The sequence below is a fragment of the Lucilia cuprina genome, chromosome 5 (genome assembly GCF_022045245.1).
Source record: "Lucilia cuprina isolate Lc7/37 chromosome 5, ASM2204524v1, whole genome shotgun sequence".
Lineage (NCBI taxonomy): Eukaryota > Metazoa > Arthropoda > Insecta > Diptera > Calliphoridae > Lucilia > Lucilia cuprina.
In genome coordinates this window covers 69,860,214-69,877,891 of record NC_060953.1, presented here as the reverse complement: position 1 = coordinate 69,877,891, position 17,678 = coordinate 69,860,214, and the positions used below count along the sequence as shown (strand labels likewise).

Below are 17,678 nucleotides of genomic sequence, written 5' to 3'. Positions count from 1 at the left end.
AATTTTCATTTTTTTAAGACTTGAAGAAAAATAAATTAGTTTTTAAATTAGCAACGAAACGATCAAGTTGTTTATTTTTTTTAACTCTGTTAGTGACATAACATAACTAGCGCTTTTTCGTTAAGTTGGGGATACAGAGCGGAAAAGTGGGAATCGGTTTTTTTTTTAAATTTTTGTGTGTTTGTAGGTTTAAGAGTATTCTGTGTTACACTTCCCTCTTTTTATTAATGATGTTTGCTGCTGTTCTTTTATTTTACTATAATTTATATATTGTTGTATATATTTGGTTCTTATGGAGAAGAACCCTCTTAGTTTATTATAAAAACAGCAACAAAAACAACAACGACAAGTATAGAATTTACCAATACAAAAAAAAAAAAAAAACAAAATTGTGATGCATGAAGTTCCTCATTTTATTTGCAGATTATTGTTGTTATTCGCATACAAATCAAATGTATACATACATATGTATATGTGATAATGTGTGTGTATATAAACATACACTGGGTGTAATTTATAGCACTTCCTGATAAACACAATGAGACAAATTATATAGAATAATTGTATATAAAATATATACATATACATACATGTGTATGTATTTTTGTTTAATAATGATAAATTTATGACTTTGTGTCTGATTGTTTTTCAGTCCGTCTGGTTTTTATTATATTATATATGTACATATACATCAGATGTATTTTAGTATGTAACCTGTGTGTAATTATTGCACATTTTCATTTACTCTGGGTTTTTGTGTCATTTGTTTGCTGTGTTTTTGGGGGAATTTAAAAGAACAATACGAATATTAATTTAACAATATTAAATTTGCTGTTTAATTGTTTATGACAAAAAACCTTCTGTTAATTAATAACACTTAATTCGAATTTTATATTAAATTATTTCCAAATATTAATCATATCAAAATATGTATAAGAAAATGTTTTTGATGAATATCAAATTTTAAAATAATATAATTTTTATTATTAAAAAAATCGTATATTATTTAAAGGGTTTAATAGAAAATATTTCTGTTCTATATTTGAAAGTTTTTAAATTGGTTATTAACTAGTAAAAGTTCTATTTTTAGTTCTAAAATTTGCTAAACGTCGTTTGTATTTTTTAATTTCGTACAATAAGTTCAACCGACAACTTCAAACTATTTTCAAAATATTTATATTTAAAATAAAGAAGTAAAAAATTATGATATTTAGATCTTATGATCAATAAACAAATTAGATGAATATATGGAAACTTTTAAGGATATTAAAGGACATTTTAAAATTTTTATATTCTAAAATTGATGTTTTCTTTTGAAATTTTAAAGTCCTTATAAAAGAAGAAACAAATGAGAAACTAAAAATGTTTTTTCCAACGTATATGTTAATTATGTATAAATCTTTTTTTTAATTCTTTTAGAAACGTTGTTAGTGTTTATAAAATTCACTCTTTTAATCCTATAGTTTTAAAATGCATAAGTAAATTTTTACAATTTTCTTTGCTTTTACTCTATAGATGAATTTAACTAAATACAATCGTGTTATTCATACGCCTCCTTACATTTTACATTAAATATTTGGTTGCTTATTGTTATTATTTTGTTGTTTGTTGTAGTTGATTTTGTTTCTGTTCCCGTTTTTTGTCAATGTCATTTAATTTGTTGGCAGTGTGTGTGTGTGTTTTATTTTATCAGTGAAAGTGAATTGTTTTTGTTATTAAACTTTTTGTTCTTTTTCTTTTATTTTCTAATCTATTCATTTACTCTCTTTTTTCTGTTTTTTTGTACATTGTTTTTGTATTTTCTACATTTTACTTTATGGTAAAATTATTTAGTTGTTTGTGTTTCGTATTCGTTTTGTGTTGTTTGAGAGTAAGTATGGTATTGTGTACTGTAAGGCATCGTTATAGTTCTCTTGTTGTAAAATTTACATACATTCTTACAACTGCTGTTGTTTTTGTCTTCACTTACATTGTACTCAAATACACACACACATACATACATGCTTAGTCTAGCAATGAGCTTAATTCACTATGGAAAGACAGCAGCAGCAGAAAAAGGAAAAGAAACAAAATATTATAAAAAGTATTCAACAATTCCCAACCTACCTCAAGTTATTCTATGTTGTGTGTTTGTTTTTTCTTTATTTTTAGACGTATGTTTGTATGTACTTTATTATTAGTTTTTTCTCTGCTTCTTGTTTTTGCCTTCTCTTTGTTTTCTGTGTGTGACTCTGTCTATACAATATTTTTGTTTTTATTTTCTTTTTTATTGCTGGCTTGGATTTAGTGTTTGTTTTTCAATTTTAGATCTATTTCTGATTTAGTTTTGAAACGAAAATAATTTTATTATTTTACATGAATAAAGGTTTGATTTAGTTTAGTCTGTTAGGCGATTTCCGTAGTCTTTCTATGTCATAAATGTATGCATGTCTGTGTTCGTCATGGTAATAAAATTAAGTCTGCCTTCATAGTATTAATAATACGTGTGTATGTACTAAGTTCTGAACTAAAAATATCAGCAACATTTAGATTCTCTTGACATCATTTTCAAACATTTTTTTTGTTTTCATTCTGTTTAGTTTACATAACTCGGTTTAAAAAATTCTGTACAGTAATTTAGGGCAAAACATTTTAAATGTGGCTGATATATGTGTATAGTGTGTGTTTAATTAAATGTAGGACTTCATGGGAATCTATAAATTCTATTAAGAACAAAAAGTAGTTTTTTAAAGTAAACGCAAGGATATGATACTTAAGAAAATGTCAGTTTTTATTAATTTTTTTTGTAAGATTATTGTTCGTATAAATAATGATAATGAAAATGTGCCACTACGTTTTGTTAAGCTAAAAAATGATGATGAAAATTTTCCAAATAAACTGTTAGATTTTATTATTATATTTGATTGAAATCTTGATGTTCCAATAGAAGAAATTTAATTTTATTAATTCCTGATAATAACATTGCTGAGAGCAAAATTGAAGTTTAAAAAACGCAGTTATTGAAATGGCTGTAGAAAATTGTTTACAATGTCATAAACCTCGATGTTAAATGTTAGATTTTGTAATAAGTAAATTAGTATTAATATATGAACTGTTAATTTTGAAAGTCGTTTATCAACTTTCAACAGGTTTGAAGATTACTATTAGTGATCTTTTAACTGTTTAATAAAAAGGCTAATTAGAAAATTCCTGCCTGCCTATTAAAAACTCCTTTTTTTAGGGCCAATAGGTGAAAAGTTATTATTGTGTTTGACTATCCAATATTAGTAACCTTGGTGCAAATTTCGTCAAAATCGCTTTTTTTTGATTTGGGTCACTTGACATGAAATTGCCCTTTTATATATACAATTGTGCAATTTTTATTTAATTTTTAACATAATGTAATAATATTTAGAATTTAGTTTCAAGTTATAAAAAAAATTATCATCCTTTTCGTCGATTGTAGAATCATAAAAGCGTTTTAACATAAAATTCATCAAACGGTGAGATTTACACACATATGATATCATTCATTACCTTTAACAGCTATAAACATTTTTTTTTGAGAAATACTAAAAAATTGCCTATGAACTTTAAGTTGGTTCAAATTCTTAAAGATAAAACTCTATAATTAAAGTCAGCTAAAACATTTTTCCCACAATTTTTACGAAAATAAAGCTCTTTGTATGTTTATATTAGTGGACATGCAACTTAAAGTATGTGGATTTTTTTATATTTAAATAAATTTATATATTGTATTTCGTTTAGTTAAACAATGTTTGGAAAAGTTTAAATGTTACAAACCAAACCAACAACAAGTGATAGTGAGGAAATGTCGTCAGTGAAAAAATATGTAAAAAATAAGTAATAAAAAACTAAAGAGCTAAAGAGTACTTATACTAAACAGTGTTTATGTTCAACATGTAGCAATAATGAGAGTAACTCACGAAAGAGAATAAAAAAGAGCTCAAAAAACTACTAAAAGTTGTTCTGAAAATCAAACTTAAATAAATAATTGTTTGTAGTTGTTGAGTGACAAAATGACAAACAAACAATTAATGGGAAATTAAATATTTGAATATTCTACAGATTTTGGTTTATGAAATCACTGGAAGATAAAGATGAAGATAAAAGGGAAACTATTAGACCCAACAAAAAAGTGCTCTACCCATACATTCGTTAAACAAAATCAACTTAAATACAACCACAAATTAATATAAGGAAATGAGCATAAAAAGAGAATTTAATGTTGGAAATAATCACGCAAAGAGGCAACCAAAATAAAATGTTGAGTCAACCAGTTTTGCGCGCCCATTAAAATTTATATAAAAAAATCATCAAAATTTTCTGTTGTTTTGATTTCTGAAATTACTCTGAAAAAGCTCTTCAATAGATTTTGTTGTTAGTTAATCTCTGGTAGAAGTTTTAGTTTTGGTCTGTATGTTTGTAAACACGAGTTTGCGTGTATGTGTAATTGTTTCTGTATATAGACCATAAAATATGGGAGCGTTTTTTGAGCAAAATGCCTACTTTTTATTGCGGAATTATTTTTGTTGTTGTTTTTGTTGAAATTTTGTTTTGCTTTTGAAATTTATGGCAAATATACCGGGGAATGACTCTACTGCTAACTGCCTTTAAAATCAATAAAATTGTTGAGGTGGGTTAGGAAACTGTTACGCAGCTAAATAAAAAACACCGAAAAGACATTTAAACTCGCACAGACATTTACATTTTTAAAAAATTATACCTAGACAATGAAAATAGAGAGAGATAGTTTATTGAGTTGAACTGTATTTTTGGTATAGACAGTAAGTTTTGCTTAATAATGTATCCATCCACTTTTAGTTTCAGCGGAAATTACAAATTCTCATAAAAAAGGAATTTATTTGCGATTACAAAAAATAAATAAATAATTTTGAAATATATTGGAGAATAACGAATTTGTAGGTAAACAATGAGATGATAATATGATATCATGGAATTCATGATATCATATGTTGATATTTGGGTATTTAGTTATTTGGATTTCTTTTTCATCGGTTAATTTTACAAATTTAATGTATTTTTTATTTTCATGTAACATATTTTTACTTCTTCGAGTGTTTTTATATTTAATTTACAATTGCAATAATACAGAAATATTTCATATTGCTCAGAATTTTATCAAAATTAGAAAAGACAAAAGTCAAATAATGACTTGTCAACAACCATCCATTTATATAAGTTTTTGTAAAAGTATTCATTTAAAAACGGACCAGCCAATTCTTATATTTTATTAAATTGAATTATAGCGAACGCCAGGTTAAAATATTTAATTAATAGCCATATTAAAAGCAAATATTGTTGCCTTCACTTAAACCTATCCTTAATGAATTGATTACTTTGTTCCTAAATAGATTTTCTTTAGTGTATGAGTTTTAATTTCCTTTTCACAGTTATCGAATTGTCGTTGCTGTTGATGTTTTTTTGTCGTTTCGCTCTTTGGAGGTAAAAATTATTTGTTCGGCGTTCTATATATTCGTAATATGGTAATGTATTTTTATTGTTATTGTAATTTCATAAGAATTTCCTTTTATTTGTGCTTTAAGGGAAATTTCTCATTCGGTTGTTGTTGTCGTGTTGTAGTTGTTGTTTTATTGCCATAAAATACCGGAAATTGTAAAACTGAAGTTGATTAAAAAATGCATGTATGCTTAAACTACTATTGCCAACAATGACAGCAGCAACTACAACAACAAAACAACTATGACTACCTCTGGTTTAAATGCATCAAGATGTTGTTGTGTTTGTTGTTGGGTGAGAATGTTGATGGCCTAAATTATGGCATCACATGACATATAATATTTGCCTTGTATTACCAACTGCATACACATACATACAAGTATAAGTAAACTCTGACACAACACTTTTACACATGCATATGTATCTGAATGTGTATTAACATGGCACATGTCATGCAATGCCTTCCTTCCGCATTGACCCAGATTTTATATAAAAAGCACTTTTTTGCTCTTTATGCACAACTTTTTTCATGTTGTTGATGTTGTTGTTTTTATAGTTCAGGTCGGTCATTGTAAAAAATGTATAAGAAAAAAAGGATTGAAAATATGTTGCTGTAAGGGTTGCATGTAGGTGAACTTTTAAGTATGTTGCAGCAGCAATCAGAATAATAAAAAAGCGTAAAATAAAAACTATGTTAACAAATTTAACCTAATGATGATGACGATGTGGATTTCTATTTTATTAGATCAAAATTAAAAAAAATATGTATATTGCGTATACGTAATAAAATCATACATACGTAATGTATGACTGATTCGTATTCTTTACAAATAAGAACTTTAAGAAAATATTTCACTTTGTATGTCTTGGTTTTAACTCTGCATTAAATTTTCCATTTATATTTGATATATTAACTCATTTTTTAAAGTTGTATTAGAAGTTCATTCTAGTACTATATCTGTGAAATATCTCTTTAAGTGGGGAGTTTGATCTCCCGATCATATTTATAATATTCAAAATAAATTTATATTATTTTTATTATTATTATTTTTTTTTGAACAACCCTTAAAATGCAACCCTTAAAATGCAGTTGATCTTTAAATTAATATTATCCAGTTTTCACTAAATATATAGGTAGTTGCTAATAATTAAGTTTTAAAGAGTTTCGAAAATCTTATTAAATGTTTTTCATAAAATTTTAAAAAGGATAAAATATTTAAAAAGCATAAAAACGCAATTTAAAAAATACGTAAAATGGCATTTTAAAAATGTTTATATGTTTTTTACATCATTTCTTATTTTAATTTAGAATTTATTTGTGTAAAAGTGAAGATAATTACAAAAATTTCTATGAATTCCTATTTTTTGGAATTTCCTAAATTAAATTTTATAATGAAATTTCGTATTTTGTTTTTCTTCATTTAACTATCTACTTACAATATCTTTTCATTAATGATTTTTTGTAGGCCGCTTTACGTTCCTCAGGTTTTAAACGTCTGCTTGCTTCGTGGTGGCGATGATGATGATCATTAACACCTGAACCAGAATCATCTGATTCTGTACCCGAATAGGTGCGTGTACGATTTCTGGCAAGTTTTGTGGGTAAAGATAAATCCAAAGGGACTTCGTCATCGAAATCTTCATCATCACTGTTAAAGTGATCGGAGGTAGGTTGTTCCTCCATTTGCTTGTCGAGATTTTCCGATGATGATCGTTCTTGAGAAAGGGAATCTTCTTCCTCCCGACTCGTAATAACAGAACGTCTATTTTGCTGCTCCATTTCATTGCCGTTGTTATCCTTCTGATGAGGATGATGGGGCTGTGGTAACGGCTGTTTATGATCGTTAAGCACGTTAAGACGAGAGGAGGGAGGATGTTGTCGGAGGTGGTTGTAGAGTACGGTGAATTGTTGACGACAATCTTGACTGTTGGCTGTTGTCGTGGGTGAGTGTTGGGGAGAAGGTATATGTTGATTTAAGGAATTTGCCGATAAAGCTGGTGATGAAGAGGGAGTGGGATTAGTAGGTGAGGTTGTCGATTGTTGCGGATGGCTTATCCTCTCCTCTAACTCCTCGTCTTGATCTTCTTCGTCCTGTAAGGATCCTTTATGTATGGCACTTGTCGTTTGATTAATAATGTCTGATCTTCGCTGTGCTTCCAGATCATCTTCCTCCTCAGACATTTGACTTTGTGTTTGAGACCATTCAGGAGTTTCGACTTTGTTCTGCAGAGGAGAACAAGTGGATCGATTACTGCTGCTACATTGTGTTGCGTCCATGTTGCAGGGAATTTTTTGCATATTTAGGTCTCTATCATCGCTTGGTGAGGATAAGGGCGAAGAGGCCGTAGTGGGATGTGATGATATCGAGGCCGTGGGTGATGCTAACGGTGATTGTAGATTATTTGCGGGCGGTGAAGGTGACGGTGATTGGGCAGTAGGATTTACAAATGTATGAGCATTTGCTGCCACCAAATGTTGCACCATAATCATGTTGATTTAGTTGTTGATGTTGCAGGGTTGTTTTTTATTTTTCAACAAAAATTTTTAATTTTATATTTCTGTTAATTAGTTAATCATGTTCAAAAATTTACACTAATTTTGGTATAAATTTAGCAAAATATTAATTTTATTTAAATTTCTTTAATTTTTTGGTAACCTGAGACCACTTTTAAAATTTTTCAATTTTGAATTAAGTTTTAATTTAATTATTGTTGTTAAATTTTTTAAAACAATATATTGAGGTAACTTTTATTTTGTACATTTAATTAAAAGGACGATATCATTTTGTTCCAAAGTAGGGAGTTTATATTTTTAAAATTTTAATTAAATCCAAATAGTTTTTTATTGTTTTGCCAAAAAAAAAATATATTAAATTTTTCAAATTAAATCTTTATGACCATCTTTTGTTGTTTTTGGAATGACACTTAATTTTTTTTAATTTTTGTAAACTTTTTTGTAGAGAGTTGAACAAATTGATTTTTATTAAAAATTATTTTTTTAAAACCAAAACACAGTAACTGTTTTATCCGTTTCCGTTACAATTATTTTATTTAGATATCTTATATATATAAAAATTTTTTAAAACTTTGTTTAAATATATAGATTTATATATTTTTTGTTTAATTTTTATACAATATTTTTCATTGTGTTGTTTGTTAGAAATATTTTGTTTTATTAATTTTTTTGTTGGTTTTCGCTTCGAACGTTTCAACACAAACGTCGTTTATCTCTTACGGTATCAGCGAAACTGAAATTTGTAGTTTTTGAAATAAGTTGATTACGGTTGAAGTGGCTGCGACTCGATATAATTTTTTTGTGTTTTATTTTTCTGTTGCTGTTTTTTTCTTTAGGTTTCTGTGTTGTACATATATTTGTTGTTGTTGTTGGGCAGTGAGTTCGTATAAGCATGCGCTGCCGTTGTTGTAGCTGTTGTTAGTATTGTTATTGCTATTGCTGTTTGCTGCTGGTGCTGATGGTGTTGTTGATGGTGCTGGTGCTTTAGCAGTTTTACTAACTGACTAACTGCTTTACTGATAGATAGAGTGGCTGGTTGGTTTATTTTAGCTTATTGTTTATCTGGGTTTGTTGTTGAGGCCAATACATTCACTACCTCAAGTTATCGAAATAATGTTTATTTTGTATGCTGTTAATGATTTAAGGGCGCGGGAGGATGTTTTTCTATCGCTTTCATTCTTACTCCAAAATCCAATTTTTAACTTAAACTTTTTGCAACAACAAAATTAATGTTTACGTACGTTCATAAAGATTATTGGTGTTATACTCATGTGATTTAGCGTCGAATTTGTTTAATAAACCGTCGTGTATGTAAAAGTGATGACGACTGTTTGGCTGCAAACACACAACAAACACGAAAGAAGACGAAATATACAACGTTTCACAGCTCCCAACGAATTTCGCAGTTGTAGAAGTAGAAAAATACACAAAAAACATTTAGCAACAACACCAGCCATCCATCCATCCAGTCAGCAATCATACCTAAAAAACAATGTTGTTTGCCTGCTCCTCATACCCGAAAAACAACACCAACCATGCAAACAATACAAAAAGAGTAAAATAGATAATACACAGATACTCTACTACAGATACATAACTACTCACTCGTTCACTCACATACACCTAAACATTTTTCTCTTTCTCTTTAAGCGTTTAGCTCGAATATTTTAATCCCCAACTCCCACAGATAGATCCCCTCACTTATTTTTTTATATTTACAAATAATTTTCACTCTCACTTATAATTGTTTATATTTTTTTCTTATCTTGTATGTGTGTAAGTAAAATGTTGTTTCGGTGTGTGTATGTGTATTTGACTTCTCTCTCATGCGCATTTGCATTCAAATCTTGTGTGCTAATAACAAAACAAAACAACAAACAAATAATTTTTTATTGTTGCCAAAATAAACGGTGTATAAAATACATACTCATAAGAGTAATACATGTCTATATCAAATAATCAAAACAAATACTTTATTTTTGTTGTATTTAAACGCAAGCGTTGAATATTGTTTAACACGACCCAGACCCACTGCATGGAGAGTCTAATTCTGGTACGCATTATTTTAGGGTTTGTTGGTCGCTCTGTTGGCACATTTAAAGAAATAAACAAACATTTTTTTCACTACCATATGTATGTAAGTGGCAGATTCTTAATTGTTTTAATAGATATACATAAATATGTACATACATATTTATGTTTGTGAACAATTTTACTTAATTTTAAATGTTTAGAATTGGGACAGATACTATCATCTTAAAAGTGATTTTTCAGAACTTTTCAATGGCGAATATTAGTTAGTTCTATCGACTTACTTCTAACAAGTTATGGCTTTAATAAAGTCCTAATGATAATAAAACATCTTCTAGTAGCTTGTCCGATATAAAATTCGAGAAATTCATATTGACGGTAAAAGTTTAAGCGACAAGTTTAAGAGAACTTTTAAAGCAAAATTATAATTTATAATAAATATTTTTATGGAATATAAAACTAATTTATTTATATGTAATATGTATTTGTAAATATCTATTTTATATTAGAAACGATTTTACCAATAATTTTGCAAAATTTTCAATTAAAATTATCAATTTAGTTGGTAAATCATAGTTTGTTAAATTACATTTTTTTAAAATGCTTATATAATAGCACTTTCAGTAAGCCTGCAATACCGACAAAGTCTACGTATTATATATAAAAAAATATACACAATTTCCCTACTCCAACAATAATAAACACAGAAAAAGGAAAAACAATGCTTAAAGTAGAACATTCATATTTAATTCCACAAATAAAAAAAGAAGCGACACGAAAAACTACATGAAAATTGCAACAACAGTATCGTAACGATAGAGAAATCTTTTTTTATTTTTACTGCAACAAGAGAATTCTCTTTTTATATCTCTTCTATCTAACTTTGAGAAGAAAAACAACAATTTTTACAAAGGTTATGAGAATGCAAAATACAATACAAACACACAGAGAATTACAAGTTAAACTCATATAACCAATGAATATGTATATATGTATGTCAGTTTGTCTATGTGTGTACATAATAGATGATGGGCTGCATTAGAGGATTTAATGGCGAGGAGTGGTTTTTACAGGGGGAAGGCCATTTCAGTGGTCGACGTCGTCGTAACTTTTAGATGTTATATCCACAAATTTTCACTTTCCTTTCGGTACATTCTATACAGTTGTGTGGAACTATTACTATCAACATCAAAATTAAATAAATACAGATACAAATGTTCGAGACTACGTCCATTACCAAATATAAACCATATGGATGGATAGATGGATTATAACGACGAGTAGGTAATATTAAGTAAAATAGAGAAAAACAACAACCTTAACTCACTTTAATGATGTTAAAAATGTTGTATTGGTATTTGTGTAGGTTCACAAACCAATATTTTACATATAGAAACATATGTATATTAGACCGACTCACAAAAAATGGTGCTCAAAATATTCGCTGCAATATGAAATATGATATTACCCAAAATATTTTCAGTTAAGTGTTGTCCATTTTTCATGTTAAATTCAATGGCCCCTATTCTGCATTTCAATTTGAATCGATATTTTCTCGGTTTGGCAACTTTAGTATTCTGCATTTCGATTCGACTCTCCGCCACATAAACAACAACTTACAAAAACGTAATTACGATCGAAATGCAGTCCCTTTTTTGTTTTTTTTTTTTTTTTAATTTTACAGTATTCCTTAAATAATACAAAATGTGGTATCATATGAAAGTTTTTTTGATGCAAAGTTTGCAAAATTGTGCATACATTTTATTTTTTATTGAAAAATTTAACAATTTTAAATATTTTGGAATATGACAATTATGAGTAGACGGTTATTTATTATTAATACATCATTAAACGCGGCTTATAAATCCCTTTCAGACGATACCCCTTATTGGATAGTTTGTTTAAAAACAAAATTAAAAAAAAAAAAATAATTCCAAAATACCTTTTTTTAATATGGTCCAGCTCGCGAACGGTTATTGCTAGACTTAAAATATTTTGGGTATCATCATAAAACCAAGCAATGTCAATTTTGAGAGGGGTAACAAAAACATGTTTTTGCTTTCCATACAAAGTGAGTCGGTCTATTGTATATACATGTAACATATTCATAGATGAGCACTTTATTAATGTAGAAGTATTTTATTGTAGAATTGTATTCTATGATGAAGGCAAAATATATAGTCGAATATAATAATGATGATGTGATATGAACTGTGTTGTACAGTGCAAGTGTTGTCTTCCTATAGCAGCACAGCAAGTTAACATCATCCAAATAATAATTCGCTCGGCCGCGCCACAGAAACAAAACGTAAATGTAAGAGGGAACTCTAGGAAATCAACTTGTGTAACGTGAGGTGGCATCACTTCATGCAATGGGAATGTTAATACAAGAGGAGCACAACAGGAGAGATAGAGAGAACAAGCGGAGAAAAACAAATAAAGACAAGAAAAGAGACTTCACTTCCTTTTGTAGCAGCATGAGTTTTGGGGGTCAACATTTGAACACAGTCGTCGTAAACGAATGTTGTTGAAAAAGCCACCAAGTAAAAATAAAATTTAAGAAAAAGTTAAATGTCTGCAAAAGAAGACTTACTTGTTTTAATAGACTACACACAGTGAATCAAAAGTCGCCAAGCCTATTTTTTACTATTCGCAATTCAACAGTTTTACAGTTTTTCAATAAAATTCAAACTGTAACATATTTTGGAGATCTTTAAATTTTGTACTAGTATTTATGGGTGTAGTATATTTTATTGCAAACCCGGAGAAATTCATGTTTAAAATTACACCTGAGATACATGCATAGGTAGCTGTTACACACTATTTTTTTATTTTCTGAATATATATAAATATATATAAATTATATAAATTTTCATAAAACTACTATACAAATGCCCACTGTTCAAAGTATGTAAGTCAGACATTTATACAAATATAAAAAGCAAACAAAAAACAATAACAATAAAGAACAAAAAACATCAAACCTAAACTTAGCTAACAACATTATACCGATTCTCTTCTCCTCATTTATAGTAGGTTCCTTTCTCGTGTCCCCTTGTGCCCACAATCAATAACACTTCTCGTCTTGTTTTGTTTTTCTTGTAAAAATAGGAAAGAAGGAAGACTGTGTTTTTGTGTAAAGTAGACAAATAAACATAAATACAACCAGATATGTGCATATACATATATGTATGTATTCATCTTATCTATGCAGAATGAGAAGTAACGACAACAACAACGACGAATATGATGATGAGGGGAGTGGTGGTTTTGGTGTACATAGGTGGTACATACTGTAGGAGCAGGGAGATGGATGTTGTTTGTAAGAATGTATGTTTATTAGTTGTATTAGTAAAAAGTCTCTTTAACTCATTCCATAATAAAAGTGTCTGCTGGTTGCAAGTATGCATGATTATTAATATAAAGACCCTACAATATTACTGAGACGTGGTGTGCATTATGGTGTAGCCTTCCTGGCTGCCGCTTCCCTTCTGGGTAGATTTTAAAGCATAATTCACCCTGGTTGTCATCATCTTCCTTCATGAAATAACAAAACATCGACATTTGACAATTTTTAAATGTAAGAGTGTGTTTGAATAGTAGGGTGTACATAGTTAAATTCTTATAAGTATATTTGTGTAAAAATGAGTGTATATAAGTTTTTTATGTAAGTAAGAGTGTAAGCTTAGTCGAAATGTCGATGAACAGACAACACCTTTTGCTCTTTCTACATATTTCCTCTTTGCAATAAACAATCAAACAGCAAGACAGACATATGTACAAACGGGCGGGTAGTGTATACAGTGTGTTGGTGCAGCAGCAGCAAGTGCGCAAAGGTTTATGATGATGGTTTCTTTTTAGGTTTTATTGTTGTTATTTTGTTTCGCTTTTGTGTTTAAAAATACGAGTATAAAAATTGTATATTTTTTCGGTTATTGCTGCTGATTTCTAGATATTTTTTTGTTGTTTTTATATATTTTATTTTGTTTTTGTTGGTTACTGGTTGGTTTGTTTGTATACATATAAAAAAATTAAGTGAATCATGAACGAGACAACATTTAACACAGTGAATGACCTGAAAACGATCTAACACGCGCCATCCCCTGACTGACATCTTTCCAAAATCCAAAAAAAAAACGAAAATTCTAAAAAATAAACATCTAAAAAAACTCTTGTTGCTTTCATACTTTTGTCGTTGCTGATGTTGTTGGTTAGGTTCATGCTGTTGATGATGCATTCGTATAATGAATCGAATTTAAACTCTCACATACAATAAATATTTTGTTTTTACTTTTTTTGATATAAAAAACAATTTTATTCTTATATGCGAAACTACGTTTTATTTTATTTGACGATTTTTTAAGCTTAAAATAAATAAAATTTGATGAAACAAAAACACGATTAAAGTCAACCATACAAAATGATGAGAAATTTGTTTCACTAAACAATATTTGGAGATTATTAATTTACCATAAACGATACGAATTCCTTAGAATTCGATTGAATTTACTAAAATCTTTAGGATTTTAATTTTTTTACATTTTTCACAAATGTATGCATGTATGTATACTACATACATGCATACATTTGTAGAGTTACTGTAACAGAAAATCTTTAGTCACTTAAGGACAACAATAAAGAATATATTATGAGTACTTATTAGCACAATTTTATTTTATAAGGATTTGCTTATTATTACATTTGAGTCTTATATATAATTTCGGGAGATGATATATTGTAGAATAAATTATATTGATTCCACTATAGTGGAAAGGGCATTATGCGTTTGTAACGCTCTAAAATATTGGTACTATACCCATCATAAAGTATACCGATTGAATCAGAGCCACTTTAAGAGTCGATTTACCTATTTACGTGCGACCGACAGTGTGTTCATGTAAACGTACGTTTTCTTTGACACATTATTTCACCTAGACCCCATACAACTAAACACCCCGAAAAGCGCTTTTGAGATCGTAATTATGTAAAGTATAATTGTAATCTCGAAAAAAGGTCTAATAAGTAAGTTTTATATTAGCCTTGTCGGACCTCATTTGACCCCCTTACAGTGTCCCCTTCAGAAAGTAACTTGAATAACTACATTTCATTTATTAAAACTAATATTGCGATGAAATTTAGCACATAAAAATATTATATAAATATATATCTCACCAGTACTTTTTATCTGGATCGTTTCATATGTGCTCCTCCATTTTTTTAATAATATCATTTAAAATTTTAAGGGTATCAAAGTGACTTTTGGACTTAAAATTTGCTTAATTACTCTACATAATTTTTGAATATTCGGTGACAAATGATAAAGTCTAAAGTTAAACTAGTTTTGAGGGGGTCTTTGTATAAGAGTTTGTATATTTCTAAATCGACTAAAAGAGTTTCTACAGTGGTGTAGGAAATAGGAATTTATGAGACATGTTTATTACTTGGTGTTTATGGGTTATAAGATAATCAATGTAAAGTGAATCTTAATTCTAGAATCTTTTTAAATATTCGTATCATTTAAAACTAATAAAAATTTCACTAATTTTATTTTAATATTTTAAAATATTTTCCAAGAAATTGCTAGATGAGAACTTTCTTACAAAAATTCTACACATGTTTCTACTTTAAAAATCAGTTTAAACCCGTAATGTAGTTATATAAATAGTTGTTAATTTATTGACACAATTTCGAAATTAAGGCATTAAATTAAATTAAATATTGATGAATAATTATTTTTTTTTCGAACTTAAATGGGGCTGGACTTAAAAAAAAGAGTTGAGGCAACAAAAAATAGCAATTAAAAACAAATTGAAACAACAAAATTAGTTTAAACATGAAATTTGAGAAGTTTATTATCTATATAAAATTATGTTTGTAGACATAATTGTTAACTTTCATAAATAAACGGAAGCATTTTTCAAATTTTCAAAACCTCAATTTAAAATTATTTTGTTGGCCTATGCAATTTTTGCTGTTGGTGCTGCTTAAGCCCTTGAAAAGAAATTTAATCCACTTTTACATTGTTTACATTTTTCACTTTTCCCATTGTCTATTAAGCTGGTTTATTTTTTGTCTTTACTGTTGTTCATACAATGTATGTATGTAGAAATTTATACGACTTTGCATTTTTTGATTAAAAAAAACAACGCTAAATGCATGTGGTTGCAATAGGGTGACCCCATATGCATGGAAAAGAAAAAGCTTTTGACGTTCCCGTCGAAAATTAGACTTAAGACCTCTCTAAGGTTGAATTTATTCCAAATTTGGAGTTATTATTTCCTGAGTTTTCCAGTTTTTTGTTATTTCGTTTAGGATTTTGAAAAACATAATAACATTTCATATGCTTTTTTAAAAGTTTTTTTTACATTAATTATGTAAATCTATATACAAATTCGAAAAAGCAATAAGTGTTCATAATAATTAAAGAATTCTTAAAACTTTGTTCATGTTTTTCTTTGCAAGAAAATCATCACCAATTTACATTATGGTCTACCCTTGTATGTATGTGGAAAAACTGACAGAAATTTTTGTTAACTTAAGGTTTTTACTGTTAAAGTTAATAATTATCTGCATACACATACACTATTAACATGTCGATAACTACTTTTACACATACATTTACGATAAAGGTAAAAATAATAAATTTAACCACCAAAAAAAAAAGCAAACAAAAAAAGAATTAAATATACAATTTAAAGATTCAATGTCATTGCTACAGTAGTCGCGCGACTTTACCATTGACATTGCGAAAATTTTACAAACAAATGAAAAAATTGTCTGATTTGCAGAAATAAAAATTTACTTGAAAGAGTCTAAAGAACGCGAATAACCTTTTGAAAGAAGTTAGTATGTATTCACACTTAAATACTTTTTTATTGAAACAATATCTGCAATGTGCCTTGTTTTTAAATTTTAATAAAGAAAAGCTTAGATAAAATAAAATTATATAAAATTTGTAATCATTTAAATGGTTTTAGTTGACGTCAGACTGCGGGTACTTAATAATAAATGTATAACAAATTTCTTATCACTCATACGTCATGATATACTTTCCTGTGTGACAGGAAACCAAATTGATAGGAGAGAAAATTAAATTTTTGTCTGCCCATTATGTTTTATTCCCCTATTATGGTTTAAAACTCAACTCTTCTTTAGTCGTAATTTTGCTATTTGGTATTATCTATAAAAACTGAATTTTTTAAGTTGAAATTTATTACAACTTTTTTGTAATAAATTACAATTTATCAAAACCAATTGTAGCAAATTACAACTTAAAAAGTATAACTAAATTGTTTAGATTAAATTTATATGATAAAACGAAGTAAGTTGTTTTTTTTAATATTTCTTAATTTCATTAATCACTGATTTCGAACGAATTTATAATAAAAAGATGTTCAATATTTTTGTCATTTACGAAAAACACAATTTCATACATCTTTTAGTGAATTTTGTGACAAAAAAAGCACTTTTGAGGTTGGCAACTTTATCAAAATTGCAACTAAAATTAGTTGTAATTCATAATACCAAAAAAAAAGTTCAACTGTTTCAAAATTAAGTTTATTCAATTTTAACTTAACTGAGTTGAGTTCTAAATAGGGGCATTACAAATAAATCTCAACTGCAAACGTTTTTTTTATATTTCGAGTCCTAT

The 17,678-nt window shown here is 28.1% G+C and overlaps 1 protein-coding gene and 1 long non-coding RNA gene across 3 annotated transcripts in view; both read right to left on the bottom strand.

Annotated features, from left to right (window-relative positions):
* The window catches only part of LOC111684073 (ecdysone-induced protein 74EF), a 76,892-nt gene that overhangs the window by 16,102 nt on the left and 43,112 nt on the right, over positions 1-17,678 (bottom strand). Inside the window, exon 1 of one of the 2 annotated variants that reach the window (XM_023446195.2) lies at positions 6,919-8,109. The exons of the other annotated variant lie outside the window; for it this stretch is intronic. Coding sequence (XP_023301963.2) covers positions 6,919-7,972 — 1,054 coding nt within the window. The 5' untranslated portion in view covers positions 7,973-8,109. Of the gene's footprint in view, positions 1-6,918; positions 8,110-17,678 lie in introns of those variants that run through there. 2 annotated transcript variants of the gene reach the window in all.
* On the bottom strand, positions 8,657-11,694 carry LOC124420015. The gene is made up of 2 exons (XR_006940982.1): positions 9,602-11,694; positions 8,657-9,499 (listed from the first exon to the last, which is right to left on the bottom strand). It is a non-coding gene; the product is annotated as an uncharacterized LOC124420015 (long non-coding RNA).